This window comes from Zonotrichia albicollis, chromosome 13 (genome assembly GCF_047830755.1).
Source record: "Zonotrichia albicollis isolate bZonAlb1 chromosome 13, bZonAlb1.hap1, whole genome shotgun sequence".
Classification (NCBI taxonomy): domain Eukaryota; kingdom Metazoa; phylum Chordata; class Aves; order Passeriformes; family Passerellidae; genus Zonotrichia; species Zonotrichia albicollis.
The window spans coordinates 7974635-7999072 of record NC_133831.1 but is presented as its reverse complement, the minus strand read 5'-3'; the positions used below and the strand labels follow the sequence as shown (position 1 = coordinate 7999072).

At 60.2% G+C, this 24438-nt stretch overlaps 3 protein-coding genes and 4 non-coding genes across 27 annotated transcripts; 5 read left to right on the top strand and 2 right to left on the bottom strand.

The window, feature by feature from the left end:
• The first annotated feature begins 1915 nt into the window (after positions 1-1915).
• On the top strand, positions 1916-7454 carry IL34 (interleukin 34). 2 transcript variants are annotated; one of them, XM_014269649.2, is made up of 7 exons: positions 1916-2056; positions 2860-3200; positions 3294-3397; positions 3694-3771; positions 3859-4032; positions 6808-6946; positions 7046-7454. In XM_014269649.2, the coding sequence occupies exons 2-7, from the start codon at positions 3155-3157 to the stop codon at positions 7063-7065; spliced, it is 561 nt and encodes a 186-aa protein (XP_014125124.1). In that variant the 5' UTR covers positions 1916-2056; positions 2860-3154; the 3' UTR covers positions 7066-7454. The 2 variants fall into 2 exon arrangements, with proteins under 2 accessions (XP_014125124.1, XP_005490812.1); XM_005490755.2 differs by having other exon boundaries at positions 1929-2056; positions 3019-3200.
• Positions 4236-4306, top strand: TRNAG-GCC (transfer RNA glycine (anticodon GCC)). The gene has a single exon. It is a non-coding gene; the product is annotated as a tRNA-Gly (tRNA).
• On the top strand, positions 4878-4948 carry TRNAG-GCC (transfer RNA glycine (anticodon GCC)). The gene has a single exon. It is a non-coding gene; the product is annotated as a tRNA-Gly (tRNA).
• Positions 5915-5985, top strand: TRNAG-GCC (transfer RNA glycine (anticodon GCC)). The gene has a single exon. It is a non-coding gene; the product is annotated as a tRNA-Gly (tRNA).
• On the top strand, positions 6665-6735 carry TRNAG-GCC (transfer RNA glycine (anticodon GCC)). Its single transcript has one exon. It is a non-coding gene; the product is annotated as a tRNA-Gly (tRNA).
• A 418-nt stretch (positions 7455-7872) lies between the features above and the next one.
• On the bottom strand, positions 7873-11483 carry LOC102065533 (uncharacterized). Of its 4 annotated transcripts, XM_005490811.4 has the most exons (6): positions 11157-11483; positions 10569-10620; positions 10150-10337; positions 9907-10065; positions 9684-9794; positions 7873-8963 (listed from the first exon to the last, which is right to left on the bottom strand). In XM_005490811.4, the coding sequence occupies exons 1-6, from the start codon at positions 11481-11483 to the stop codon at positions 8850-8852; spliced, it is 951 nt and encodes a 316-aa protein (XP_005490868.2). In that variant the 3' UTR covers positions 7873-8849. The 4 variants fall into 4 exon arrangements, with proteins under 4 accessions (XP_005490868.2, XP_074407056.1, XP_026651518.2 ...); XM_074550955.1 differs by having other exon boundaries at positions 9907-10337; XM_026795717.2 differs by having other exon boundaries at positions 8822-9794.
• Positions 11484-11627: 144 nt separating this feature from the next.
• Positions 11628-24438, bottom strand: MTSS2 (MTSS I-BAR domain containing 2). 17 transcript variants are annotated; one of them, XM_074550935.1, is made up of 15 exons: positions 24091-24438; positions 20489-20550; positions 20313-20386; positions 18467-18551; positions 18205-18296; positions 18052-18126; positions 17788-17796; positions 17180-17337; positions 16992-17099; positions 16818-16915; positions 16103-16313; positions 15310-15387; positions 14939-15115; positions 14679-14847; positions 11628-13969 (listed from the first exon to the last, which is right to left on the bottom strand). In XM_074550935.1, exons 1-15 carry the CDS (start codon positions 24157-24159, stop codon positions 13197-13199), a joined length of 2238 nt encoding a protein of 745 aa, XP_074407036.1. In that variant the 5' UTR covers positions 24160-24438; the 3' UTR covers positions 11628-13196. The 17 variants fall into 17 exon arrangements, with proteins under 17 accessions (XP_074407036.1, XP_074407038.1, XP_074407037.1 ...); XM_074550937.1 differs by having other exon boundaries at positions 14679-14844; XM_074550936.1 differs by having other exon boundaries at positions 15310-15384.

Below are 24438 nucleotides of genomic sequence, written 5' to 3'. Positions count from 1 at the left end.
TGCACCCTTTGGCTCTGACAGCCCCACCCATGCTGGCAGAGCAAAGGGCTTTGTGCTCCCTTCCTGGCCTCAGTCGGGGCGGCTGCATCAAGGAAGGGGCAAAGGGGAGCTGAGCTTTGTGGGGTCCAGCTTCTGCCTTGCCATAAAGTGCTCACCCTGTGCTCCGTGTCCTCCCTGAGGGAGTGATGCTTTGGATCAGAGGGCACTTCAGCAGAGCTCCAGTGGCCCTTGGTATTTGTCCCGCTGGTGTCCTGAAAGTGAAAGCTGGGGGGGAGGGGGGGGCGTGTCTTGAGATGTTCCCAAACTGGTTCCAAGCACAAGGTTTTACTTGCTCCGCTGTGCCTGGTGAATAACCTGCTTCCAGTAAAAGGCAAAGCCTAGGGGCATCCATTCCCAGCCATAAGGAGCCTGGGGGCTTGTGGGGAGCTGCCTGAGCCCCCAGCTCCCCTTCACTGGGACAAGGAAGGTTTCAGAGCGAGCTCCCCCCTGCAGCTGCCGTGTGGGCGCAGAGCTCCCGGGGCTGTGCACGGGAAGCTGTTTGCCTTGGGCTCATCCCAGCGCTGATTTCCAGCCCCGGAGCAGCCAGGGAGAGCACACCGCCCCCAGCACGGTGCTGCGCAGTTCCGCGCTCTCCCTTCTCTTCCTCGCCCCATCCCGGCTGCCAGGCTGATGAATACGTGGGCAGGGAATGCTGTTAAATGGCTTCCTCCAGCGACTGCAGCAGCCGCGGGCAAAATCCCTGCGGACACCTGAGTGAGGAGCTCAGCGGCTCCTTCCCTGCTCAGAGCTGAGCATCTCGGCCCCGACGAGTGCTGGGAGGGAGGCAAGGGCCGTGCCTGAGACTGGCCAGGAGCAGGGGAAGCTTGGCAGGAGCGCGGCAGTGGCCCTGACTGCATGCCAGGGGAATCCCAGCGCGCTCTCACAGGCAGAAGTGCATTCCTTCCCACGCGTTTCCCTGGGAGCACTGACCCACTCTTTGATAGCCGATTTTCTTGCTGACCCTTTGGATGCTCAGCAGTCCTGAGCACAGACACAGTGGCTCTTCCAAGGGGCTCTTCAGGATGATGTGGGGGAGGACAATGTCCCTTGTCCCTTGGCCCCTGCTCCTGGCAGGAGCTCAGCCCTGAAGCATCCTGAGAGGATGATATGGGCTTTGGTCAGAGGGAGCAGAGTCCTGCTGGCCTGGAGCCAGCTTAGAATACCTCAGCCCTTCTGAGATTCGTGCTGCAGTGCAGCCCTTCCCCGGGCACATCCTGGGAAGGGACTGGGCTAACTCCCACTTCGATTGCCCCAAATCGTGCCCATGGGTGCTCAGTGCAGAAAGTGCCCTGGGTCACCCTGCCAGGAGAGCCCAGCACCCTAGAGGTGCCAGTGCTGGCAGAGCAGAGCACCCAGGGGTGCCTAGGGCTGTACAGAGTAGTCAGCTGGGCACCCCAGGGGCTATGTGGGCACCTGACTGGGTTGGGTGGACGCCCTGCAGGGACGGCTCAGCACCCTGAGGAGTGGAGGAGGCATTCACCATTGTTAGACCAGCACGCAGGGTGTGGTGCGGCAAAGTACCCCGAGGAGCAGGGAGGGACCCAGCAGGATGAGCCAGACACCCTGGGGATGCTCAGCTGGATGAGCTGAGCACGCTGCGGGGTACCTTGGTCAGGTGAACCGAGCATCTGAGCATCCCGGGGACACCTGCCTGGAACAGGGGGAGATACTCTCGAGGGTCAGCCAAGCACACTGGGGACACCCAGCTGGGGCACCAAAGCCCCCCGGGGAGCAGGGAGATACCCACGAGGGTTACCAAGCACCCTGGGGACACCCCAGCCTGGGCTCCCTGCGTACCCCGGGGACACTCCCCGGCTGGGCCGGCCGGGCACCCGCGGCGCAGCGGGGCCGGACGCTCCCCGGGCCGTGCGGGGCGGTCGCTCGGTCCCCGCTCCCCGCCCGGCCCCGGCCGCCGCCCCGCCCGCTGCCCGCGCCGCCGCCCCCCGCCCGCCTCCCGGGAAGCGCGGGCACGGCCCCGCCGCCGCCGCCGCCCGCGGGTGGACGCGTCCCGCGCCAGGTGGGTCCGCGGAGCCGCGCGCGGGGGGCGCGGGGGGCGCCGGGAGCCACGGCCCCGCCGGGGACGGGCACGGGGCACACGCACCCCCCGAGCCGGCCGTGCCCGCCTGGGGACGCACGGCAGGGACGCGGCACGGAGGTGCCTCCAGTGGGGATTGTGGGTGGCACTGTGCGCCGGGACACGGCGCGGCGCCTTCGCGTGGGGGCACGGCACGGCACAGGGCACGGCTGACTTCCCTCGGGACATGGCATCGCGTGGGGACACAGCGTGGCCCCCCTGGCACCGGGACATGGCGTGGGGACGTAGATGGGGCCGCTTCTGTGCTGGGCTGGACAGCACATGGGCACCCACACCCTGCTTCGCAAGGGGACACGCTGTGGGGCATGTGGCACAAGGACATGCTCTGGTCTCCTTCCAGAGCGCGGGGGCATGGCAGGGCCCCCTTCGCAGGGGTGTAGGGACACGACATCTCTGTGCGGGGACCCAGCATGCCGTGGCTTGGCCATTTCACCAGCCCCTTCCCCCAGTGTTCCTTGGCTGAGGCCGGACTTAATCACCCCTGGGATAACGGGGCTGGGCTGATCCCCCTCCTTCCCTGGAAATCCCCTGAGGGTGTCATCAGGGAAGCCCTGGTAGCCCTGCCCCAAGGGGACGGAGACATACACGGCTCCAGGGCCACCCGAGGCTCAGCGGGGCTGTCCCTTCCCCGTGGCCCCCGGGGCTCGGAGCGGATGTCCTGCCTGGGCGCTGCAGCCTGGGCCCCTGCCTGCCCTGGGGCTGCAGCCGGGGCTCTCTTCCCCCAGATTCCCTCTTGCAGTCCGGGGGTGCTCCTGCACCCCTGCAAACACATCCCTGCCAGCACCCTGTGACGGCCCCGGACCTGCTGCCTCCCTGCCAGCAGCTGGAGAGGAGAAGCCAGCGGGGACTGCCGGGAAGGGGGACTAACCCCCCATCCATGGCAGGGAACAACTGCCCGGGGCTACCGGAGAGCAGCCAGTGCCCGGAGCCTACACCTGTCCCTTGTCCCCACACCATCCACGCCACTGCCCTGGAGGCTCCCGGTGAGCCCCAGCCATGTAGGCACAGCCTGGGGCTCCAATGATGGCCACCATCAACATGCAGCAGGGCTACGCTGCCGTCCTATGTGAGTACAGCTGGGGCACAGGGGGGATGGCCTCAAGACTCCCCTCGGTGGGTGTCCCTGAGGGAGCTGATGCCACTGGCTTTGGCTGCCCAGGTGTCCTGGCTGTGCTGGGGCTGGAGGCCGCGGCGCCGGGCGAATGCGAGCTCACCCGCCTGCTCCAGGACAAGCTGCAGTATGAGATGCGCCTGCAGTACATGGTAACCCCAGCTTTGGGAGGTGGGGGGACACCTGGCATTGCAGGGAGGGCCTCAATTTGCTGCAGGGGGGTCATGGGTGGGGGGCAGCACCCACTGCTCTACAGTGGCTGGGTGCTGGGTGCTGTGTTTTTCACCAGGGACAATTTATGCCAAATTGTGCCCAGGGCTACTCCTGCTGGCGGCTGACCACATCAAAGGGCTTTTGCACTGGCTCCCCAGTGTCATACTAAGGCTGGCAAGGATGTGCTCATTCCTTTGCCCCTTGCCAGCCCCCATGCTCTTCTTTGCCTTTCCAGAAACATTACTTTCCCATCGACTACACAGTCCAGGTCCAGTACGAAGAGGTGCTGAGGCCGTCCAACATCACCCGCATGGTAAGAGGGTGGTAGGGGAGAGTCCCGCCATGGGGGCGCTCCAGGGACCCGCGGGGGCTGCACGGCTCTCACCCTCTTGCCCTCCAGCGCAACGGGACAGTGTCGGAGGCAGCTCTGCGGTACCTCTGGTTCCATGTCAGCTCCCAGGCCGTGCTGCGGATCCGTGAGGTGCTGCCAGAGAAGCACCCATCCTGGAAATACACCCAGGAGCTCTGCCAGCTCTTTGATGCCCTGGGCAAGGAGTACAGCAAGTACCGGCAGGTGAGGATCCCCCTGGCACCCCATGTCTGGCACTCGTGTGCTGGGAAAACACGCACTGAGCCCCCCAGGAGGGGACAACAGGGGCATGGAGGTTTTCCCTGTGTGTGGGTTCTGTGGGGGCTGACAGGGACAGGATACAAGAACAGAAATTGGGGCTGCGGTGCGGGGCTGTGGGGCAGTGCCCCAGCACCGTTGCACATCTGGCATTGGTGGTTCAGTGGTAGAATTCTCGCCTGCCACGCGGGAGGCCCGGGTTCGATTCCCGGCCAATGCAACAGCTCTATTTTTTTCTTGCCTGCAACCCGTTCACCCTTGGGGGACCCGCTGACCTTGGCAGGGAAGAACGGGACTGTCATGCACACCGACCTCCGTCACGGGGTGGCACCTCCAAGGCCATCGGTTGCGGGGATCAGGCAGAGGGTGCCCATGAGTTCATCCCTATTTTCCCGGTGATGGTTCTGCCTCTCTGCCTAAGCTTCTGCTGCCTCGATGGAGCTGCTGCACCCCGAGACAGTTGTGTTTGTGTGCTGGATGTGCGTGGCCTGTCACGGCTGGGTCACCAAGTGAATCCGAAGTGTGTCTGGGTTGTTCTGTGCCACGGGCAGGCTGTGCAGCCCCTCTGTGAAGAGAGGAAGTTTTGCTGTGTTGTGTCATGAGAGGGTTAAGGGTGAGGGCTGCTGAGGCCTCCTTGCTGCAGGTGATGTGAGGCAGCGGGAAGAGGGGTTGCCGTGGGCTGGAGGCGGGTTATGAGAGCTGTGTTGGGGCGACGAATAAGGGTGTTCGGGGTGACAAGGCTTGCCCTGGTTTGGCAGTGTGGGGGAGGGCTGGGGGAAGGTTAACATCTGGCATTGGTGGTTCAGTGGTAGAATTCTCGCCTGCCACGCGGGAGGCCCGGGTTCGATTCCCGGCCAATGCAACAGCTGTATTCTTTTGCACCCTCCTGTCGTTTGGCGGCTGCCAGGGTGCCCATGGGATGATACTGCAGAGGCGCTCCCGTGGGTGATCCCTTGGGCATCTCTAGAGGTTGCTCCCTCTGCATCTCCCCTCGGGGTCGACTCTGCAGTTTGTGTGGGTGCTCAGGCCCCAGGTGGCGGCAGCAGCTCTGCCTGCAGTGAGGGTCCTTGGCTCGGTGGCACCAGGAGCAGTAAGAGGAGATGGTTTGGTGAATGACCAGCTCGGCTGGGTGGCAGGGAGGCTCACTGACAACAAGGGATGCTATGTCGGTGGCAGTGAAGGTCCTTGGCTTAGGAGCAGTGTGAGGGGCTGGTTCATGTCACGGGTGCCCAGGCCATGGAGGTAGATGGCAGCTGTGGGCAGTTCCACATCTGGCATAGGTGGTTCAGTGGGACAATTATTGTGCTCCCCCTCAAAAGCCAGGGTTTGGTTCCTCATCAGTGCAGCTCAGTGTCCTGACTTTAACTCTGCAGCCCCCAGCCTCTCCACCTGACTTGGGCTCCATGCAGCCGTGGGTTGCCTGTGGCTGGCAGGTGCTGCTGCACCCCAAGGCAGAAGTGTTTGGGTGCTGATGTGGGTGGCCTGTCACAGCTGGGTCACCAGTGTGAACCCAAAGTGTGTCTGGGTTTTCCTGTGCCACGGGCAGGCTGTGCAGCCCCTCTGTGGAGAGAGGGAGATTTTCTGGGTTGTGTCATCAGAGGGTTAAGAGTGAGGACTGCTGACAATCCCTCCTTACTGGTGGGGAAGCAGAGGAGGCGCTTCCCTGGGCTGGAGCCGCGGTGTCAGAGCTGAGTGTTGGGGTGCCCCCTGTGTGTGTCTGTGTGTGTGGTGTGCTCACAGCCAGCAGTGCCCGCCCTCACCACATTCACCCTGCTGGATTTGGGCTGGTGGGGGCGTGTGGGGAGCGTTCGAAAATCTTGCACATCTGGCATTGGTGGTTCAGTGGTAGAATTCTCGCCTGCCACGCGGGAGGCCCGGGTTCGATTCCCGGCCAATGCAACAGTTGTGCTTTTTGGCACCCGGTGTTTCTGGGGGGACCATTGGGATTCCCCTGGGTCCCTGGAGGGATTACACACCTCTCTGGCACATCTTTCTGTGCGGAATGTCACTGTCGGTGGAACAAAGCCAGGGCACTTTGGTGATGCCCGGGGAACTTGGTGGCACAGAGGGGTCCATGGTTTCCTGACAATGAGGGTTTCTGCTTTGGTGGCAGTGACAAGGGTCTTTCTTTGGCTCGGTGGCAGTGAGCCCCAGGGCAAGCAAGCCTGCCCAGGTCTGGGGGCTGGTGCCACACAGAGGAGGGGGCTGTGTCTGGGCGCTGGATGTCGGCAGCCTGTCATGGCTGGATCACCAACGCGAAGCCAAAGTGTGTCTGGGTTGTCCTGTGGGATGGGGCAGGTTGTGCAGCCCCTCCGTGGAGAGAGGAAGTTTTGCAGTGTTGTGTCATGAGAGGATTAGCTCTGAGGGTGCTGAGCAGGTGTAGTTGTTGCTGAGGCCTCCTTGCTGCAGGTGATGGGGCAGCGGGAAGAGGGATTGCAGTGGTTTGGAGGCGGGTTATGAGGGCTGTGTTGGGGTGATGAGTGAGGGTGCTCAGGGTGCCCGGGCCTTTCCCTGGTGCTCCCATCCAGCCCGCCGGGTTGGGGAGTGTGGGGGAGGGCTGGGATGCTTCTCACATCTGGCATTGGTGGTTCAGTGGTAGAATTCTCGCCTGCCACGCGGGAGGCCCGGGTTCGATTCCCGGCCAATGCAACAGTGGTATTCTTTTGCACTCTGCTGTCCCTTGGGACACCTTGGTGACGTCCTGGTGATCTGTCACTGCAGACAGACGTGGAAACTGTGGTGGCCGATCTGGTGAAGCTGATCCACAGCGCGGGCGCTGAGAGCCGGAGCAAGGCTGTGCGCCCCAAGGCACTGCTGGACAACTGCCTCAAGGTCATGAGGATGCTCTACGGGGTGCCCTGTGAGTTGGGGGTCAGGGTGGGGACCCCGACCTTGGGGAAGGCAGGTGCCGCACAGGGGCGCCCTGTCCCACACCATGGAACCTGTTCCCTCTGCTCAGGTCGGTGGGAATCCACCTAACACTGTGGAACACCCCTCACTCCACCCCTCACTGGACACCTCCTTGCCCTGGAGCCTTGGATGCTGCCTCTGCTCTGCTTCTCCCAGAGCCCCATGGTGGGTTCCCAAGGAAGCTCCAAAGGTGGGACAAATGCCACTCCTTCCAGGACCAAACACAACACTTTCCAGAGCCGTGGGACTCTTTATGGCTGTGGGATCTCATCCATCCGAAATGTCTGCCACCCTTTGCATGGGTGTGGGCTCAGACACAGCCCCCTGTGGCAGGCAGCTGTTGGGGGGACACACAGCCCTCCCTGCCCACAGGGCAGGTGAGGGCACCACCCTGTTTCTCTCCACTTGTATTTTTTCCTCAGCTTTGATTAAACACCAGTTAATTCTGTAGCATTGCAGCTCAGCTTCTGACTGGGTCCTGGGAGCCTCCAGCCTTACCCAAAATAAAGGACCAGCAAAGAGAACCCCATTGCCTCCACTGCCTCCTCTTTGGGGTGTCAGTCACCTCCCTCACTCTGACAAAGGGACCCTGCCAAGCTGCCTCTGTCAGCCCCGGCTGCTTCCCCAGCAAGGAAACATCTGGATTTGTTTGTTGTGCTTGGTGGCGTGGTGCAGGCGGCACACTGGAGGCACTGGGCTGCCTCCCACCTTCACAGCTTAGTTAATTACCTTCATCAGCTATTAGAGACCTTAATTGGTGTATTCATGGCTTCAGCTTATGAGTCAATGGGCACTGCAGCATGAGTGGAGGAGCGTCTTCCTCCTCCTCCTCCTCCTCCTCCTCCTCCTCCTCCTCCTCCTCCTTTTCCTCCTCCTTTCATGCCTAGTAATGATTCCTGTTTATATAAAGCCCACACAGAGCTCATATAAAACTCACCAGTAGATCCACTGCTTGATAAGAACTTTAACTAGAGGGACCTGTCTCCCATCCGTGCTGGCTGTAACTGAGGCCCTGTGTGGTCCAGGGACTCCCTTGGAGATGAGCCCCAAGCTCCCACCCCCTCGTGTCAAACATGGGAATGATCCTTCATCCTTCTCCACTCCTCCCCTGTGGGGAACCTGAAGCTGTCCCTGCAGAGTGACCCTGCCCTGCCTCCCAGAGCATCCCCACAGCAATGGGCTCTGTGTCCAGCCCACTTGAGATATTGTGCATTTTCTTCTGACCCCTCTTTTGGGAGATGGCTTCAAGAATGACAGCTGAGAGCCTCTACAGGAAAGGGCTCACAGCATCTCCTGGTGTACCATGAGGGATGGATTCAGGGAAGGTCAGCCCAGGACGTCCTGCCCAGGACTCCAAACACATCTTTGGGCATGTGCAGAGACTTGGGAGATCTCCTGCTGTGAAACCCCCCAGCTGCTGGAACAGGAAGAACCTTTGCTGGCCTTGAATCAGCAGGAAGAATGCCTGGCAGCATTCTTTGGGGTGGGCATGGAAAGCCCAGCTCGTTTTGGGTTGGGCAGGCTCAGCAGGACAGGGGCTGAGTTTGGGGGCTGTCTGGGATGTCCCCATAAGCAGTATGGCTTGTGGCCTAGAGTGAGGATAGCCAGGGGCTTCTCCTGGCCCCAGGGGATGCCTTGGATTCAGGATCACACTTGGACCATCCTTCCTCATGCTGCCCTGGCACAAATCAGCTTCCCAGGCCAGGGGGGCAGCGAATCCAACTCCCATCCCCCAGCTGTGCATCCCTGTTTCATTCCCCTGCCCATCCTGCCCCCCCGACTCAGAGTGAGCTTGGAAATGGCAATTAATTCACTTTAATTAATTATTTAAGCAGAGTGTGCAGATGCTGCTCTCACCAGGGCAGCCTCTGCCCTCTCCAGTCCCAGAAGGTGCCGTTGTTGGTGGCTGAGAGCTGGGCCAGCAGCTGCAGGACGCCCCGCACACTCTCCTCCAGCGTCACTGGGCCCTGGCACACCCAGGGCAAGGGAAAAAGTGAGCCAAGATTCTCCATCCCAACACCCCCAATCCCACCCCTGGTGTAGTGGAATGCCAGCTCTGGCTGGGTTGGTTTGGGAGCAGTTGGATGCTCCAGCAGTCAAGGGATGAGGCTTTGCACAAATTTATTGTCCCTCATTTGAGTGCTGTAAGGATGGAGGTTAATTTCTTCATCCCTAATTAAAAAGTGACTCATTTGTCAGCCAGGGCAGGGTAAGGGACAGCAGGACCAGGGTGCCCTCTGCTGACACACCACCAGGATGGGAAAGGAAATTAAAAATAGGGAACAAATTGGATGGTTGGGGGAGTGCCTGGAATTGTCCTTTTGCTGTGATGGCACAGCCACTGTGGGACCAAGGCACTGCACAGTTGTGGGTGCCCAGAGAAGGGATGTCCATGGTCAAGGATGCCTCAGGAAGGGATGTTCATGGGAAAGGGATGTCCATGGAAAGAAATATCCTATGAAGAAGGGATGTGCCCATGGGAAGGGATGTCTGTGGGAAGGAATGTTTCTGGGAAGGGATTTCTTGGTGAAAGGATGACCCTGAGAAGGGATGTTCATGGGAAGGGGTGGCCTTGGGAAGGGATGGCTTTGGGAAGGGATGCTCCTGGGAAAGGATGCCCCCAGGAATGCCCAGGGTACCTTTGGGACCTTGCTGAGCTGGGACTCCATGCACCTCCCACCACTCACCATCCCCTGTTCCAAGGGAGGTGTCACATGTCCAGGATCCACAGACACGCAGAGGATCCCGCTGCTCCCGTACTCCAGGGCCAGGCACTTGGTGAGCATGTTCAGAGCAGCCTGGGAGCACAAATCCCCTCCTCACCATCGTGATCTGGCAATACCAAGGCCAGTGCAGGGGGAATCCCTGAGGAGATGACCCCAAATTCCTGCCCATGCTCAGGGGCAGTACCTTGCTGCAGCGGTAGCAGATGTCCTGCCTCTCCTGCCAGGCCTCTGCGACCTCGATGGAGCCCAGGATGCTGGAGATGTTGATGATGGCAGCTCTGCTGCAGCTCATCTCCCGCTGCCCTTCGGCCTCGGCCGCCTCCTTCAGCAGGGGCAGGAAGGCCTGCAGGGGATGGGACCTCAGGCATCCCCATCCTCCTCCTCCCTCTTCCCCGTGTCTGGGGCAGGGGTTGCTGTGTCCCCTCACCTGGCAGGTCTGCAGAGGCCCGATGGTGTTGGTGGTGTAGACCAGGCTCATGTTCTCGGCTGTCTCGGTGGCCACAGTGCTGCGGCGCGTGGTGCCGCTGCTGTTGATCAGGAGGTTGAGGCCAGCACTGCCCACCTCTGCCTGCACCTTCCTCACTGCAGCCTTGATGCTGTTGGGGTCTGTCACATCTGCAAGGGGACAGCAGGGTCAGGGACAGGCTGGTGGCCATGATCCTGGCGAGATGCTGTGGGATGTGGCAGGAGGCAACTCCCAAAGTGAGCATCCTCCTGGTCCCATCAGTGACCTGGTTCAGCCAAGCCAAACCGAGGGACCCACCTGCTTGGTGGCATTTCCTGGAGCCACCCACGGTTGCAATTAAATCCTGAGAAGCTTCATCCCTTTCCCGCCCCAGCACTTACCCAGAGGCAAGATCCTGACGTTGGGAAAGCCCAAAGCCACCTCGTTAACAGCCTAGGTGGAGTAAACGGGGGAGGGGTCACATGGGGAAGCCCATGGAAGGGGAGGGGGGCTTCACCGTGCCGGGAAGAGGGTGGCCCCTCATGTCACAGCCGACAGGTCACAACAAGATCCGGGGGCAGCGATTTGGGGCGGTCGCTGCTCCTGCTCCGCGCCCGGCTGAGCGCGGCAGCTTCAAAGCTCCCGCAGGGATGCCCCCGGCTCCGGGCTGCCAGCAACCCCCCTGCACTCCCCATCATGCACACACCTGAGCCGAGAGATTCAAAATAAATACATGGATATTTAATACAGATATGGGTATTTTAAATATTTAATACATATATGTGTATTTTTGGTTCATTTATACACACACACACACACACATATATATATATTTTTTTTTTTTTTTTTTCCCCATAGCATTCACCGTTCAGGATGCTGACATTCAGCATCCCAGTTTCAGGTGGGATCCCCAGTTATCCATCCCAGAGCTGATTTCCCTCCTGTCCCCCCCTTCCCTCCTGTCCCCCCCGTGCCGGTGCCCTCCCTACCTTGCTCTGGGGGTCCAGGCAAGCAGCGAAGATGTACCGGGGTGGGCTGGGCAGCTCCAGCAATCCCTTGAGCAGCCCCAGGCCCAGCCCCCCCTCGCAGGCAGTCAGCAGGACGCTGCCCACGCTGAGCCCCTCCATCCCCGCCGCTCTGCACGGCCGGCTGCGCTGCCCCAGCGCGGTTTGGCAATCGGCCTCGATAATCCGGGAGGTGGCACCGCTGCTGGGATGGGTGGAGCTGGGGGGCACCGCCTGCACCCCCTCTTCTGGATGTTCTTCTGCATCCCAGGGTGTTCTTTGCCTCCCAGGGTCAGCCATCACCTTGACCATGGGGTTGTTGCACTCCTCCAAACCCCAAAGCACCCACCTCCCTCAAGCCATGGGAGCCCCAAAGGGTGATGGTACCTTCTCACCTGTTCCCCATGACTGGGGTCAGCCCAGAGAACCAGAAAATCTATAGGAGCACAGGCAAGGTTATTAATTACAGTACAACCTTTATTAATACTGGAATCTTCACAGTGCATTCGTTACTTGTAGCAGTGACTATGGAAAACGGGGGAGGGGGGGGAAAGAGGGGAATTACCACCAGGAAAAAAAAAAATTAAAAGAAAAGACGGAATGAAAGAAAGAGAAAGAAACGTGGCAGAGGGACGGGGAGAGGGGAAGCAGCGGCAGAGGTGGGAACACGAGGGGGAAAATAAATTAAAAAAAAAGAAAAGAATAAGGACCAAGTTAACAACAGCACCAGAAAAGTTACTTCAGTCGAAAGACAGGTCAGTTTTTTTTTCTTTTCCAAAGCATTTTTGTTTTCTGTACAAAATAAGAGACCCCCCCCCTCCCTCAAACCCAAACATTTGTCACTTGGCCTCAGCGGTTCTGGGCAGGAGAAGGGGAAAGGGGCAGAACTAAATTGTTATTCCTAAGGGGGAGGGCAGGGGGGCTGCGATGCGACAGACAGCGGGGCGGGGGCTATGTACAGCGGGGCCGGGGTTGTGCTTTCCTCCAGCCGCCGGCAGAAGCTGCTTTGCCTGGGGGGCTGAGTCAAACCTCCTGTGCCTGGAGCCCCCTCTGAGCAAACCCTGCACAGGTCTGTGGGTGCTGAGCGAGGGTCGGGGGGGTTTGTGGGGGGTCCCAGGTGATCCTTGTGAGGGAGGGCAAAGTGGAGGTTCAGCATCCTCAGCCCCTGCCCCTGGTGTCCCCCCAAGACAGAGGGCGTTGCAGTGCCTCTACCCCCAGCCCCCCAACCCTCTCACATGTCCCCCACTTCTTGTTCCCCCCACTGCACCCCCAGCCCGTTGTTTGTGCCCCCTGGAATGAGGCTGAGCTGTGCTGGCCCCAAGCAGGCAGCTGGGGGGGAATGGGGCCAGGGCCCCCCAGTCCTGGTGCTCCTGGTGCTCCACGGCTGGCACAGCCCTGCTGGCACCGTCCTCTCCTGCTGCGGCCGGGGCCACCCGCCTGCGCCCGAGGGAAAGCCAGAGGGGAGCAGGAAAACAGAAACAAAGGGAAAGAGGAGAAAAAAAGAAAGGGAAAAAAAAGAGAGGAAAATAGAAGGGAGGAGAAAAAGAGTTAAAAAGAAATGAAAAGAAAAGGAGTTAAAAGAAAGAAAACGGAAAAGAGAACAAGAAGAGGAAAATAAGAGGAGAAATATAATGGAAAATGAAGAAAATAGGAAAATAGAAGGGAGGAGAAAAAGAGTCAAAAAGAAAGGAAAAGAAAAAGAGGACAAGAAGAGGAAAAGGAGAAAAATGGGAAAATGAAGGAAATAAGAGAAGGAAAAGTGACATAGAAGAACAAAAGAAAAAAGGCAAAAGAAAAAAAGCAGTAAATAGGAAAAAGGAGAAAAGGAGAAAAAGAGAAAGGATCAAAGAGAGAGCAAGAGAAGGAGGGATATGAGGAGAGGGCAGGGCAGGAGGAGCCAGAGGGGCAGGAAGCAGGGGCAGCAGAAAGGGACAGGGCAGCGGGTGCCGGCGGGTGGGGGTCCCCGGGGAGGGGCAGTGGGTGCCCCCGGGGTCCATCGGGCACATCCCCCTGGCCGGGGCAGCATCACGATATCCGCGGGGCCGACCTGTCGTTGGTGACGGTCCTGCGCAGCCGCACCCCGCGCCGGATGGCCACCAGCATGTCTTCGGCCGGGGGGTCCATGGAGGCCGCGGGGGGCGGCGCGGGGGTCTCCTCGCCGGGGCCGGACCCCACGAGGGCGGTGGGGAAGGGGAACTGCCCTTCCCCCAGGGCGTGGGCGCCGGCCACCAGCTCCCCAATCTTCTCCACCAAACTGTGCCGGTTGGCAGCCAGCTGTTGGTCCTCCTCTTCCTCAGCGGAGAGGTGCTGGCCGGCCCCGGGGTAGACAGAGATCTCCATGGCACCGCCACCCCAGGCGGTGTTGGGAAGGCTCAGCCGCTTGGGCGAAGCTTTGGCAAAATCCAGGGGGTTCAGAGAGGCGTCGTCGGCATAGAAGACGCACTCTTCGCTGCCCACCCGCGTGGGGCCTGCGTAGCCAGGGGAGTCGGGCACTGTGGGGGTCTTCACGGGGACGATGGGGGGCCGGATGGGGATGGGGCCGGCGTTGGAGAGCGTACGGCGGACCGAGGGCTTGGTGGAGGGCGTGCGGCGGATGGTGGCCACCCCCGGGGTGCTGCCGGCCGGGAGGTTGGTGCCGCTGGGCAGCCCGGCCGTGGAGGCGGGACGCTTGGTCTGGATCATCCGCCGGTAGTTCTGGGCGATGTTGCTGTTGCGTGGGATGGTGGAGGACTTGTCGAAATCGCTCTGGGGGTCACACTCCACGTCACCGTTCACCGAGTAGCAGTCGTAGTCGGAGCCTGGGGAGGGAGCAGCACCATCAGTGTGGCTGGGGGGGCAGTGGTAGCCAAGCTCAACCACATCATTAAAGCCAGCCCCAGCCTCCTCCATCACAGCACAACAACAACCAAATTCAGCTGCCACAACTGTCACATAATCACTACTGTCCCAGTCATTGCTGGTACAACATGCTCATCATCAAACACAAACATCACTACTGTAGGAAAGCACAGTCATGCCAGCCATCACACTGAAATTACAACCAAACCCAACTGTCACCACCACAACCACCCCAATCACAGTCATCGCCACATGATCACAGCCAATCCCCACTGCCACCACCACATGCTCATAACTGGCTCAGCCATCATCATGCCAACATCATGACAGATGTGGTTATTTGATCTCCAACCAGCGACTCTGTTGCCATCACCTACCATCTGCCACCATCTCCACCTGTACTCAACCTCTGTGCACAGACACATCACCACATCAGCTGTTACAGCACTTCCTGGACAACTGCGCCCACTGATCCCCAGCTAGCACCCAAATAACCAGGAAAAGCTGTGGTTATTTGTGGCACCAGCCCCTACACAGTATGACCACAGCCTGATGCTATGACACCCAGAGCACAGCAATGTGCCCCAGGACCACCAAAATCCCTTTGTTGTGCCCTTCCCCACTCTAAGTGCCATTTCAGGTGGTCCCAGGTACCCCCAGTGCCAGTACCTTGGGAAGGGATGGTGTCCTCAGAGCAGGAGGGGGTGGTGGTCTGCGTGCTGTAGCCACTGGAGTACTGCAGCGAGTCTCGGCTGCTCTTCTGGTGCTCCAAGCTCAGCCCACGGGTCAAGACCATGGCCAGGTCGCTGGCGGCAGGGGACACCTCCTCCCCATGCTGCTGGGGCAAAGGGCACTGTCAGCACCCTGGCTCCTCCTCCGGGAGTTCCCAGGAGCCCCTCACTCTGTGCCCTCCCTGCCACAGCTGGTACCTTGGCAGCAATTGTGGCCGGTGACATCCGGGGCCTGGGAGCATCCTCGGCACCGACGCCCGGGTACCCCGCGGCAGGAGAGCCCATCTCGGCCTCCCGCAGGTGCTCCACGCGGTCCTTGCGCCGCTGCAGGGTGGGCACCACCGGCTGGTCATAGGGGCTGGCCTTGGACCAGTCCTGCAACGGGCAAGGCATGCGGATCATGCTGGTGACACTGGGAGCAGGAGAGGTCTCAAGCTGATGTCCCCCGTGTCAAGGCACGGGTGCTGCTCAGGATGCTCTGCCCCAGGCAGGAAGGGAGGGGAGGGTCCCATGAAGTGAGGGGGGAACCACGTGTGAAATGCAACCCTGGTGGGATGGCAAGGACTAACCGAGGTGGGGGAGCTGCACTCGCTAACTGACTGGCAGGTTTCGGATGCCTCTGAGGACGCCGAGCTGGAGGACTTCTGCTGTGCCGTGACGAGCCGAGAGCCGGAGGGTGAGAGAAGAGGCAGTTAGCAAGCAAAGCCAGAGCCATGACCCCGGTTAGAGCAGCACCCACAGCTCCCTGGCTGGGCGAGGCCCCCAGCCCTCCACCCCTCTGGCAGTGGCTGCAGGATGGAGAGCAGGATGCGACCTTGGCAGCGGGGTCAAGAACTGGGATGATGCACTGCCCCAACCCTGCCCCTCTCACCCCAAGCCATGCATGCAGAGCCAAGAGTATTCTGGGGAGCAAGGACCTTGCTGGGTTGGTGATGCCAGGTTAGCATGGACAGGTGGGAATGGCAACTCCCTGGGGATCCTGAAGCATCCTTGGCACTGGGGATGGTGCAGCATGAAGGGGAAGCTCTGCTCCATGCTGTGTGATGGGTGGCACAAACTGGGTATTATGGGGCTGTGGTGATTGGGAAACACCCTGTTCTCATGGCACAGGGAGAGGGATATCTATGCCCCATCCCTGAGGGAATTAATTGATAGGGCCCAGGATGCCCACAACTATGGCAGGCACCCTCAATATTCCCAATATTTATTTCCCATGATGCCAACACAGATAGAAATACTTCTGAAGGTGGGTCTCATCACCTGTGCACTGGACCCTTGTGTTGCATCCAGCACCACCCACCCATTCTATGGAAGAGGAAATTGCGGTATGGAGGTTGGCAGCATGGAGCAGCCTCCCTGTACCTGGCTGGTGATGTCCGAGGGCATGGGGGAAGGTGGCTTGGAGTAAGCGGCGTCCTGGGAGATGAAACCGGAGTCGTGGGAGGAGACGCTGGAGAGGCGGGTGGCGGCGGCGGGGGGCTGCGCCAGGCTGCGGTAGCGATAGGTGGAACTGGGTGAGCAGGTCTGAGCCCCGCCGGGCCACGCCATGCCACCCTTGGCACTGCTAACGCTGCTGGGGGGGCGCCGGGGGCACGGGGACACGCCGGTGGCCAGGACAAAGGAAGGAAAAGACAATTTAAGACAGAGGTTTGGAGGTGGCAGGATGGCCAGCGCCCTGCCACACATCCCAGCCTGGGGAAACTGAGGCATGTAGTCCTCCTGGGGGTGTCCCTTTGCCTCCTGGGGTGGCCCTGCGGCAGGGAACAGGCTGGGGGACATGACAGAGGTGGTATGCTTGCCCCCAGACACCCAGGCATGGCACACATTGTCCCCAGACCCTGGAGGACAGGGCATGTGTTGGGCCCCCATCCTGCCCCATAGGTCCACCAGCCCTGCCCAGTGTGCCAAGACCAATTCCTCCATATTAGTGGGAGCCACCTGCCCATATGGACATGAAAAGGTGGACATGCACCTTGTGAGCATCCCCAAAGGCTGTAAGCATCATTAACCCACTGAGGTTAACGAAGAGGGCTGGATTTCCCGGCTGTGGTTGGGTGTGGAGTCCACCTCACCATACCTGCACATGCTGGATTTGCGGGAGCTGGAGCTGCTGGGTGAGGATGGGGGCGTCTGGTAGGACCAGCTGTAGTCAGAGCCCTTCAGGTCCTTGATCACCTGCAGGAAAGATGGGGTCTAAGTCCCCCCAAAGATGCTCTCCTGTTCCCCTGACCCCTGGCTTGCCCCTACTGACCTGCTCACTGGCAGGGGGCAACTTATGGGGCTCAGCAGTGAGCACCACCAGGTCCTCGATGATGCCCTGCAGGTGGGTGATCTCTCCCAGCATGGTGAGCTCCCCGTTCTGAAGACAGGCAAGAGAGAGCATCAGCATCCACTGGGCAGAAGGAACAACCCTTGACCCTCCCAGCCCCCAGCACTCACCACCACGGGCTGCAGGAAGGTGATGAAGGTGCAGAAGCGGCCCCGCTCCTCAATGAGGGCTTTGCGGACCGCCTGCTTCTCCGTCTCCTCCAGCAGCAGGTACATGTCATTGACGTCCTGCAGCGCGTTGTCCAGCTGGGGCTGCAGGTCCCCCTTCCCTGAGAGATGGGGCACTGTCAGCCCTGGGCTCCCCTGACACCCTCCCCAGGCTGCTGGAGGTGCCACTGCCAAGCCGAGGCCATTCCCTCAGCTTGGGGACTTCACCCCATCCTCACATTCCAGCACATACCATTGGTCTCCCACTCTGCCCATCTCCCTGAAAGGTCCAGGAGCACCCTCACCCCACAGCAGCCCTGGGCAGGGGGCTTCTCTGCCACTCCATCCCCATCCCTGGCACCTGGGACCAGAGGAGCCCTTGGGCTGCCACATAGTGAGTCTGGCATTGCCTCCGGACAGGGAGTGCAGGCTAAGCTAAGCTAAAAGCAGGGTGAGGGTGGGAATTGGGAATGGATGGATGGACGGACAGACAGACAGAGGCTGGGGAGACTGGGGGGAGTAGATGAGGAAGCAGAGAGGGGGCCGGTGGTGGGGGGCAGCGGTTCACTTACCAAGTAGCTCTACAGGAAGGATGTGGAGGGGAGGAAAGAGAGAAGGAGACAGAGAAAACGTGTGAAAAGAGGCCGAAGGCCGGGGCGCATGCCCCACCTCCCTGCCACCCCCAGGCCGTGCTGGCACCTCCCTTTCTACAGGGGGGCAGCAGGACCCCCTCAGTGCCCACCCCCGGTTGGCAGTGCCACAGCCGGGATACCGGCCCTGGCTGGGGGTGCTGCGGAGGGGCTGGTGGGGGCACCCCCCAGGTGACCCCCTCTCACCTTTGCGAGCCTTTTTCTGGAGCTTGAGGGTGTCAGAGGACTTTTTCTTGATCTCATGGCGTGCTCGCTTGTACTCTGGGGGTGCAGAAGTTCTGTCAGAGGGGACCCTGCCCAGCAGTCACCCTGCACAGATCCATCCTGTCCCCCTCGTACCTTTCGCATGGTCCTTGTCCAGCTGATTGGCAGTTTTCTTCCAGTCCTCAATCCTGTCCTGCAAAGGGTTTATCAGGCTCTCCATGAGGGCACTGGAGCGGCGAGAGAGAAGCAGAGTGTGGGAGAGTGCTGGAGCCAGGGGGGAGCCATTCCCCATCCATGCCCAGCCAGCACCCAGCATCCCCTCCTTAGGGAGGGAATGAGCCTGGCCAGGCTGTGTCACCCACACCGAGGGTTTGGAGTCACTGCTGGTCCCGCTTACTTGGTGAACTGGCGGAGCTTGGCCTCGATGCTGCGGTGCCGCATGCACATACGGGTCAGTGCCGAGCCGATGTCCCTCGTGGCACCTGGCGGGGAGCAAAGTGCTGCTGAGGGGGGCAGGGACACCCCTACACCAGTCCCAGCCCAGTCTGTACGGTGGGAGCAGGGTGGGTCATGACAGGGACAATCAGCACTGGGATGCACTGGGCATTGGTGACACTTTAGGCAGGGAGTGGCTTGTTTTTTTCCACGATAAATCCATAAAATAAATAAATAAATCATCATCCACTAACTAATACATGAAATACTAAATATCTCTTCTGGAGGCTTTGAAATTAGAACCTGCTCCCATATTTTCCCAGTTTGTCTTAAATTTGGCTCTGGGGGGCCAGGGAAGGGAGGCGATGAGGTACCCTGCCTTAGTTCCAGTTCCAGCTCTGTCCCACACCTCCATGCACAATCACGAGTGGATAAAAAGGGAGTCCAGACTCCTGGGGGGATATTTGCCAGCAGCAGATAGCAGGAGCATCCTTTTTAGGTGAAACCGCTGAAGCCCGAGGATGGCCACATGGTGGCAGTGCTGCTGGCGATTCCCACGAAAAACGGAAATCAAAAATCCTTGGGTGCAAACTAAGGAGTGACATTTAGTCTTTCCTCCCCTAAAAAAGCCTCCAAAAAATCCTCCCACTCCTTTGTAGGAGTTTTGGATGTCCCTCAGTCTCCCAGTGCTATGGAAATAGGGGAACCCATGGGCCTTCTCCTACACTGGGGTAGTCTCCTAATCCAGCTCCTAATGCTCTTATCCCAGCTCCTGCTGCTTCTAATCCGATTCTCATGCACTGTGTGCAAGGCCAGCAGCCAGCCCCCACCCAGTGCCTCAGTTTCCCCACGCTGCTGCTCTACTGCCCACCCTCCCAAAAAGCCCTGCCGGTATAGCAGCACTACAGGGTGACACTGACTCCTGTGGTGACACTGACTCCTGGTCCCCAGCTGGCCCCAGCATTGCTCCTGTGCCTCCTCCTTGCTTTGACTGCCTGGGCTGACAGGGAGCTGGAGGAGCCCTAATCCCCCTGGTGCAGTGGGCTAGTGGGTTTGGAGGCAAAGCTGATCCTGGCTCAAGCTGCTGCCTCCACCTCCTCCTCCTCCTCCTCCTCCTCCTCCTCCTCGCGTGGCTCCAGATGGCCTGGATGCCGCCAGTCTGCAAACCAGCCCGGGACCATCTGCTTGGCAGAAGCCAGGCAGTGGGAAGTGGCTCCTCACTGCCAGCAGGCACCCAGAGAGGGTCCGGGGATCCTTCCCCCTCACTCCCCAACAGTATGGGGGACCCCACAAGCAGCCTTGGCTCTTCAGTCACCTCCCTAGTGAGTCAGGGTTTGTCCCCAAAACAGTGAAGCTCAGACTCCTGAATCTCCCTCTAGCTAATTCCCCTTCCCTGGAGACCCCTGGAGAAGCTGGGACCCCCTGGGAACTTTCCAGGGGCCAGGGACAAGCAAGGTGGATTCTGCATCCTGGGGGGCAGAGACGGGTGCAGGAGACCCTGATGTGGAGCTGAGCCACCCTGAATGTGCCAGCCCCACCAGAAAATGTGGCTAAGCACCCATGGATGGTAAGGAGCAGCACCCACATGGGTGACCACCTCCCTCCCCACTCTTCTTCCAGTGCTGCTTCCCAGGGAATGCTCCACCTTGGTGTGGGAACAGGCTGGACATCTCTCTGTGGATGGTGAAGCTGCTGCTTGAAGTCTGCCCCAGAAATGTGGGCAGGGGACACCCCAGGGGGACACTCTCCACCTGTCCCCCTGCCCAGACAAGCCTGGGGACGCCCACCCCCAGGAGAGAGGCCCCTACCTCGGGTGTTGGTGGCCATGTCGGCCACTTTCTGGAAGGCATCCAGGAAGGCAACTGCGGCCAGCACCGTGGTCCTGAGGCAGAGAGAGCGAGGGGAGCTCAGTGGCTGTGGGACACCTGGGATGTGCCAACGAGGAGGGGGATCCCCCATGTCCCACACCCCTTTGGCCACTCACCTCAGCTGGGAGTGCAGCTTGGTGGCCTTCGAGTTGAAATCCTCCCATATGGGGTAGGAGCTCTGCAAGGAGGAAGGGTGATGGTGAGAGACAGGGACCCTCACCCCCTGCACTGCTTCCCCAGTCAGGGCAGGTCCCTCCTGCAGTGGTGCAGAGAGAGCAGCTCAATAGCTTCTCTGACAGCTAATAAAGGCTGAGCATAACTCTTTTCCCTCCTGATTTTTTCCCTTTCCAGTCTGGCCACCCAAACTTATAGACCACGGAGACCTCAGGATTTTGAGCGATTTCTTCCTCATTGAAGGCATGAAATGAAAAATCTTTAAGACTCTGGCCAGCAGTAGAGGAGACACCCCCAGCAGCAGCTCCCCCCCAAACCCACCATCACGGAGAGCTCCAGTCCCAAAACAGGAGCCCCAGTCCCCATCTCCCCTGAGCCCAAGGACTGACAGGGTAGGAGGGGAGGTCAGGGTCCCCAGAGCCCTGAATGGGGCAGTTGTGTGGGGACAGGGACAGGGCACAGGTGCTTGGGAGGCCACCCCAGTGCTGTGCCAATGAGGCCACTCTGGTGCCATCCTGGCAAGGCCATCTGTGCAAGACCATTCCCACTGCCCTTGTGGCGAGGCTGGTCCAGGGCTGTCCTGTGCAACCATTCATTCCAGTGGAGTCATCCCAGGGCAGTCTCAGTGCCACCATCCCAGCGAGGCCATCCCAGTGCCATTTTCAACAAGTCTATCTCAGCGCTGTCCCAGTGAAGACCACACTGCTGCCATTCCAGTGAGGACTGTCCCAGAATGCCAGCTGTAGCGCCATCCCAGCGAGGCCATCCTGGTGCCATCACAAGGCTGATCCTGATCCTCCATACAGCCAGGCTATCCCAGTGTCACCATCCCAGCAAGGCCAGTCCATGTTGCCCTGGTGAGATTAATCCTGGTTCTGTCTTGACAAGGCCATCCCAGTGTCACCCTTGCATGGCCAGTACTGGTGCCATCATTCCAGTGAAGCTATCCAGGCGCCACCATCCAGGCAAGGCCATTCCAGTGCTGTTCCAGTGAAGCTGGTCCCAGTGCTACTATCCCAGCAAAGCCATCCAGTAGGGCCAGTCCTGGTGTCATCATCCTGGTGAAGCCATGCTGGTGCTGCTCTCCTAGCAAGGTCAATCCTGGTCCCAGTGACAAAATCCTGGTGCTGTCCTGGTATCACCATCCGATGGCAGTGACAGGCATCTGTAGATTCCCCTAGGGCAGCCACAGGCTGGGACATGTACACTGCCACACATCCCCATGGGCACTATGGCTTGTGGCGGCTTTGGGGACAAGGTTTGCACTGAGGCAGCATGAGACCAGCCCAGCATTTTTTGGGAACATGAAAGCTCCAATTTCCTCATGAGCCAGCAAAGAAAGGGTTTGAGGGTGCCATTTCACCCATCACTTGTGGCAGTGATCCCCTGGTTGTGGGTCCCCATGGACTGTCATTGCCAGAGGGCTGGGCCATCATTCCTGGGGCACTGGCTCTGGGCCACCTTCCTTGGCCACCCTGGGCAGGACAACTGAGGCTCCCCTGTAGAAGGGAGCAGACTGAGATGCCCCCAAATCCCTGTGATGCCCGGCATGAGGAGGATGGGGAAGAGGACAATGGGCACAAGGACATGCCAAGGTCACTCAAGGACACTGAGCATATGAGGAGAGACAACAGGAATGAGGCCAGCTTAGGGATTGTCACCAACAAACAAATGCTCCCCACCACAGGCCAAGGGGTGCTGAAATAGCCACCCACCACCAAAATAAGGTCCCTGTGCCCTGTGACCAGCACAGGGGTCCCAGCCATAGGACCACAAACACATCACTGCCCTACAATGCCAGCAGTTCTTCAAGCAGAGAGTTACTTGTCCCCCAGCGCCCGTGCCAGGACACCCACATGGCAGGGAGAGGGGACAGCACACCCTCAGGTGCCACTGGCACTCGGCTAGGGCTGTGCAGGGCACAGGCTGAGGCCCAGCTGTAGTGTGGTGGGGTTTTCCTCCTTTTTCATCATTTTTCTTTAATCTTTCCTACCTTCAAGTGATATGAAACTGACTCCAGCCCAGTCTCCTCGGGTGAGGGGTTCCCAGCCCCACCGCATCCGGATGGTGCTGGGAATGTCCCTGGGAGGTGACAGCTCTGGGCTGGCTTATCCCCTCTGAACCCTCAGCAGGGGAATGGGGAAACTGAGGCAGGGGCTGCCCCCACCTCCCTCCTGGGGGTGTGGGACTCAGCCAGGCTGCCTGGAGAGGGTGGCTGGGGTGAAGGCATTTGGGGGAGGGAGCCAATCACCCCAGCACCCGTTTTGCACCAGCCCTGGATCCCTCTGCCCTGGGAGAGTTGGGATTTTCTCCCTGGAGCTTTTCTCCCAGCCCTGAGCCAGAGTCCGGCTGCAGAGCCACCACTGCCCCTCGAAGGGGTTAATCTCCTTCCCAGCAAGGCTTTTATTTTTTTTTATCCCCCCTCCCCTGCTTTGGCAATGACAGCATTGTCTGGACGGGTCTGCAGCATGAAGAGAGGAAGAGGAGGAGGAGGAGGAGGAGGAAGAGAGCATTTGCCTCCCAAAAATGACTAGGGCTAAACCCCAGTGCTGGAGCTGGCTGTGGGAATTTCGGTCCCCAGAGATGAAGAAACATTTCAGACCACTCGGCCCCTGGTCTGAAATGCCCCCCAGCATTTTTAATGTATTTTTTGAAATGAAAGCAAACAAACAAAAAGGTTTTTTTAAACATGGCCCCATCCTGCTCCCAGGGAGGGTGGAGGCAATATCCTCTTCCCGGGTTAGGAAATGGGATCAAGGAGCTAGGAGACCTTTTTGTTCCACTGGTGTCAACCCCACTGGGTCCGACAGAAATCCAGGGATTTCACATGGGGCAGGAATGACAGGGACAATGTGATGCCCGAAGTGGGTGGCAATGCCCGGTGTGGGGCAGTGATGCCTGGGCTGTGTCACCCGACAAGGGACTCGGGCACCCCGGGATGGATACAGGGCTGATATGGAGTCAGGATCCCCAGGATGGGTTCCAATGCCCAGTGCAGGGCCCCGATGAATATTATGGGGCGGTTGATGCGGGGCTCTGGCACCCAGTGTAAGACCTTGATGCCGACATGGTGCTCTGATACCCAGTGAAGGATAACAGGGCTGCAACACCCAGAACGGCGCTCCGATAGCCAGTGGTGGATCTGGGGATGATGTGGGGCTGCAATCCCCAGCATGGAGCTCCAATATCCAGAGCTGGATATAGAGATGATGGGGGGCTGCGATCTCCAGGGCTCCGATGCCCAACACAGAGCTCCAATGCCCAGTAAGGGGCTGATGTGGGGCTCTGGGAACCCGTGCCGGGCTCTGACAGCCGATGTGGGACCCCGACACTCGCTGTGGGGCTGATGTTCGGGCTCCGGTACCCGATGCGGGGTTCCAATCCCCACCTCGCGGCTGGGCAGCAGAGCCTCGGTACCCACCGCGGGACGGGCACCGGCGGCGGCAGCGCGGGGGCTGCCCGGGGAAGCCGGGTGATGGGGGGATGGCGCGGGGGGACCGCTGTCACGACAGCAGAACCGGGGCGCGGGGGGGAGATCCCCTACCTTCATGTCGTTGATGATGGCTTGGAAGAGGCCGCCGAGGGCTCCACACTCCTTCTCCGCCGTCTCCATCGCGGCGCTGCGGCAGCCCGGGGCGGGCGGCGCCGCCGGGGGAGGCCGCGGCGGCGGGCCAGGCTCAGCGGCGGCGGGGGGCGGGCGGCGCCCGGGCGGCGGCGGCGGCGGCGGGGGGGGCACAGCGGCGGAGCGGCGGCGGAGCCGGGCGGGGCATCGCCCCCTGCCTGTCTCCCTCCCTCCCTCGCTCGCCCTCCGCGGGTGCTGCACGGACCCGCCGCCCCCTGGCAGCGGCGCGGGGCGCGGAGCGGAGCGGGGCGCGGGGAGCTCCGGCCGGGG